Source organism: Carassius auratus, chromosome 45, assembly GCF_003368295.1.
Source record: "Carassius auratus strain Wakin chromosome 45, ASM336829v1, whole genome shotgun sequence".
Classification (NCBI taxonomy): domain Eukaryota; kingdom Metazoa; phylum Chordata; class Actinopteri; order Cypriniformes; family Cyprinidae; genus Carassius; species Carassius auratus.
In genome coordinates, this window is record NC_039287.1 from 3,622,090 (window position 1) to 3,627,330 (window position 5,241).

The window sequence follows — 5,241 nt, forward strand, 5'->3', positions numbered from 1 at the left end:
TTAAAATATTAAAACACTTTATTCACCAACAACTGAATTCATGGCATATTTTAAAACCATTATATGCACACAAATATAGTAAAATGCATGACATTCATAATTATATATCAAGTAAAATGTTCAGTCTTTCAAAAATCTTTTGAATAACAAAAACGTAATAACAAACATATTATTATATATTATATGATTTAGTGTTGGTGAAAACCTCTGCATAGTGAATCCAAGATTTATTATTATTATATATATATATATATATATATATATAGCAAATGTTAATAAACGAGACAAAAACAAACATGGCATTCCACTTCCCACTCTCCAATAGGTTTTTTACAGTACAAAAATAATGGTTCTGTGCTGAGCAAACTGTCAGCTTTGTATAATAAAATCTGCTGTTATTGATTTGTTAACATTTGCATAAAGTTATTTTTATGAGAAAAGCCATATACAGAGGAAAGATTCCACCATTCACTTGTGCAACATCATGTGAAACAAATCACAACAATCCACCACCGGCCATATGACACCATTCCATTTAGATTAATGCCAAAGTTATGGAACAATCAGTAAAGCTAAACAGTATTTAGTATTTTTATAGTGTTTTCAAGAGAATTGTAGTCCATTTACTTAATGGAAAACAGATTAAATTTGACAAATGACTGACATCCAAAGAAACCACAATAAAATACTTCCCACATTTAGGATCATGTAACACCCTCAATGAAAACCAAAAAACAAGCTTAACAGATCATAATCAATATTTGGGCCTTTTTTAATGCAAGTAGTAATGGAATAACCCTCACAGTATTTGGAAACTTAACTGACATAAATATCAGACGGAGGCTGTCTTTTATCCTCACAAAATGTAGGACTGTTGGATTGTTTGACACTCAAACAATTTCTAAAGCAGGTAGCAAGTGTTATGTAAGGCGTCATACAGGCTCTTTTAAATTAACAATGTTTGGAAGCTAGCTTAGCCCATCTACAGAAACATCTGTTGCTTCGCTCTCCTGATTGTCTTGACTGATCTTTGGTTCTGTAATGGAACTGCCTTTGCTCATACTTGAGCCGTGCACCTCTGTACACCCCTCTGTGTCTGCTGCAGGACAATTTTCAGTAACAGGTTGGGAGTTGGCCTCCCTCTCTTTGTCATCTAGATCGGTTTCCTCGGCGCTGGGGTCTTCCTCAGCATTAAGTTCTAGCTGAAGCATCAAGTCCTCCAGTTTTTGGGCCTTGCGCAGCTCATTCTGTTGGATGATTGCACACAGGTGCTCTGTCAGCTGCTCTTTCACTTCCGTTTTCCTGTGCAAGTCCATCTTAGCAGCAACATACTCAGCCTCTGCTTTCTCAAAGCGCTTCCTGTCAACAATAAGAGATTGGCAGAAACAGGACATTTAGAAGTACAGAAATTCATTTTTTTTTTTTTTATTCAATTTGAACCTTATTTTGTTCTGAAATTTTAAATAACAGTTATAAAGTATTCGATACAGTTGTGAACTGTATCTTTAAATAAAACTTGTGGGGAGCTGGATCCCAACACAGCATCTTGAACCAATGGCGAGGAAAATCCCTGCGTTGATAACCAGTCCATCACAAGGCTCACACGTAGAGTTTAAGAGGTCATTTTTATTTACTTTCTCTTCTTTTGATAGAGACTAAGGGTGAAAATTTTCATTTTTTATAAATACAAATAAATTGACTTTTTAAATTATGTAGTAAAACTGTTCAAAAATTTACTGAATAACTAAACTAGCAAAACTAAATAATATAAAAAATAATAAAAAACAATGTTAATGTTTTGCTACAAGTTATAATTTATATGCACATGCATTGGTCTTTCATAATTTGGCCGAATTAATACAGAAATGCTACAGAGGGCAGTATTTTCACCCACTGAGCAAACCGATTCTTTGTGCATGTACTTTTTTATTATTACAATTAACTATTTTAATTATATAATGGATGCATTAGATCAGATGTCTTCACACTGATAGAACAAAGTCAATCAGAGAGCCACTTTTACCACAAAGTATCAAAAGTTACATTCTGTCATAAATATCATGTCTTTTTTTAATCAATCTGTCAACCCTGACATGAAATGCAATGTAATACAAAAGGGGCTATCTTTCTTTTTTTATCATTTACCAGTCAAATTTATAACCGAGACAAAATGATAAAAAAGCAGGATTACCATAATGGTGGAAAGACCTTAAGTTATTATTTTATTTGTTTATAATAGCCCTTCATGCATCGAACCATCCAAGAGCATATTCGGCGTTAAGATTAAAACTTGCAACGATGGACATAGGACAAATCAAGTGTAGATATATTTTCTAGTCTATATTTCCATCTTGTAATCCTGCTGTTTTATATATATTTGTAATAGAGCAGACACCACCTGACCATGTCTACACCAGACGCAAGAGTTGTCGTGCTGTGCAGCGCAAAAAGTCTGTCTTCACTTGAGGCGACAAAACAACCGTTGCAATTCATCTGAACGTAGTGACAGTACTGTTCTTCATAAATAAAATCAGGCATCAGTTTACTGATGGGGATCGTGTTGCATAGTGCTGCATCCAGTGTAGACAACATCATTGGGTTCTATGGTCTATTGTAGGGATAACATCACTCACGTCCGGTGTAGACACTGTGAGAGTTTTTTTAGTAGGTTATGTTATAGCCCTGCTCGTTTTTAATATTTTTATGAAATATCTGTATTTAGTGCATGATAATATCATAGTATTATTTACTGTAGTACTATAGATTTGATACTTTAAGGTGATAAATTTGAGGAAGCGGCACATAAATCAAACTGAGGGGGATTTCAACGGCGAACTTTGTTTGCAGTACACTTGGAATGGACTGTAAAAATGGACCAGAAATTAATATTTACCATGCCTGGGAGTAATCCATGCTGGATTGCTCTATCAGTTTCCTGAGAATCCCAATGTCGCTGGACACAGAATCATCCAGCAACTGAAGCTCTCTCTGGATCTTCTTCAGTTTCACAGTTTCAGCCTGTGTCTGTTTGGACCTGGGAAACAGTTATATTTAAAACATTGCGCTTTTTTACACAATCCATTTGGAGTTCCATCCATACAAAGGGTTAAACTCCAGACTGAATGCTTTTCATAGTTGTTTAAAACTAGAGATTTGCTCTTACTTTTCAGCAATGGTTTTTGTAAGGAGAGCTTTTCTTTTCTTATTCTTCTCTTCCATTATCCGTTGCTCCCACTGCAACTGCTGCAGACGGTTGTTCTCTCGCCTGTCAATTAGAAATTTTTTTGGAGTTATTATATATTTGCAGGCCATTACAACACAAAAATAACATGTTCCTCTACACCGATATTCATATACATATTCAATGTATACCATTTAATATAACCAGTAAAGGATTTTTTAACACTTTTGGAGATAGCATTATTTCACTAATCATTATGTATAAAATGCTTTTTTAGGTTTTCTTTTAAAATGTTGGTTTCAAACATCGTCCAGATATTATCTTGTATAGTAATATCAATTGTAATACCGAATATATTTACATCAGTGCATGTATATCTGAGCCGGTGTTTGCAAAGGAAACAGACTTACTAACAATTCCACTTCCTCTTTGTCCAGCTCCTTGATGACTGCAGGAGGCGCAGACTCTGCAGGTGATTCTGGGTCATGTTTAGCAGGTTCTGCTTCATGTTTAACCAGTTGCGTCTCCAACGGGTTGGACTCGTCCTTCGGTTTGACAGGAGCAGGAAGAGTGACAGCAGGAGGCTCTGGGGGCTTGGTAAGCTGTTGTTCGGGTGGAAGAGACTGGCTGTCCTCCTTCTGTTTGGCTGCCAGCTGCAGAGCTCTTTCCCGCTGCAGCTGCTGTCTGCTCCGGTTAGTCGGAGCGGCTCTCCGGCCGCGACCCAATGTGACTGACACAGCCTGGTTTACTGGATAAGCGCACATTTAGAGCAGATTTATCAATTTACACAAGTTAATGGCCGTGACAAACTTTATGTACTGAATGACTTAAATATCAATCAGCATCATAATATGGCAATTTCGTGACGTATTGAGATTGCACGAATAAAGAACGTTTTTGAGTGATGAATCAACATGTACTCACTGAGCTCGTCGTTGTGTTTTAATCGTTGCAGTTCTTCCTCTGAAAATCCAGCCCAGGCAGCCATTCTCAGTTACATATAAAGCTACTTGCAATTAAACTGATAAATCGGATTTTATATATGTGGGTTAAAATTGCGTTTTTCAGCATACACACGCGGAAACAAACTTTAAACTCTCATCTAGCCGCCATGTTTGTGACTGCCACGTTCAAGACCCTAGAAAGGCCCCTTTGCGTGTGCCCTTGGAATTTGCCTGTTTTTTTTTTCTTTTCTTTTTTTTTTACCCGTATATGTTATATACAATTATATAAGTTTACTGTTTCGACTAAATACAACTTGTTGAATTTTTTATAATGAAGTAAAAAATAAATAAATAAGGCAATAGTTTTTGTTATTTGAACTTTAGAATGTCTATGGGCACATGTCAAAACAAACCAGTTCCATTTGTTGTCCTTAATTGTTATGGGAATAATCCCTGCATTGTTATATCTACTTCCATACTTTATATAAAATGAGTAGGATGTATGCAGTAATTAAGAAACAGGAAGCAAACGAGAAGAGTCTCAGACCTGACAAATTTATATTAAAGGCTTTAGCAGAACCCTGTTCAAAATGATAGATAGATAGATAGATAGATAGATAGATAGATAGATAGATAGATAGATAGATAGATAGATAGATAGATAGATAGATCAAAGACATTAAAGGATATGCTTGTATGCATAGAGCACTGAACTTAACCAGCTATGCTGTATGGTTTTGTATAACTATTGCATTAAAAAATGTTTAACTGCTATATGAAAGGTGTTTGGTTTTTAGCAGTCTTAAAGGAAAGCTACATCAGACTATTGGAGTCAATGGCTAATTTTGTTTATCCTCCTCTTCTTGCTCCAATTACCCTCTTCTCATTCACTGAGTCATCCTTGTGGTAGAGAGGTCAGAGGTTAATGAAAGAGCATGCTTGGTGATAAAAACTATGAAATCCATAGAGTAAAAGAAATGTCAAACAGTTGTATCAAGTTACACTTTTGCTTTATTGCCAGAAGCACCCATGACTGTGGCAGGAGTAAGAGCAGAGCTCGGGCTCTGAGAGGCCCTGTGATTTCTCCGGATCAACTGCTTATCTGTGTGATCTGGC

At 36.0% G+C, this 5,241-nt stretch overlaps 1 protein-coding gene across 1 annotated transcript; it reads right to left on the minus strand.

The window, feature by feature from the left end:
- gorab (golgin, rab6-interacting) lies at nt 1-4,317 on the minus strand. Its single transcript, XM_026233057.1, has 5 exons — nt 4,106-4,317; nt 3,596-3,929; nt 3,164-3,265; nt 2,894-3,034; nt 1-1,359 (listed from the first exon to the last, which is right to left on the minus strand). The coding sequence occupies exons 1-5, from the start codon at nt 4,167-4,169 to the stop codon at nt 969-971; spliced, it is 1,032 nt and encodes a 343-aa protein (XP_026088842.1). The 5' UTR covers nt 4,170-4,317; the 3' UTR covers nt 1-968.
- Between the last annotated feature and the right edge of the window lie 924 nt (nt 4,318-5,241).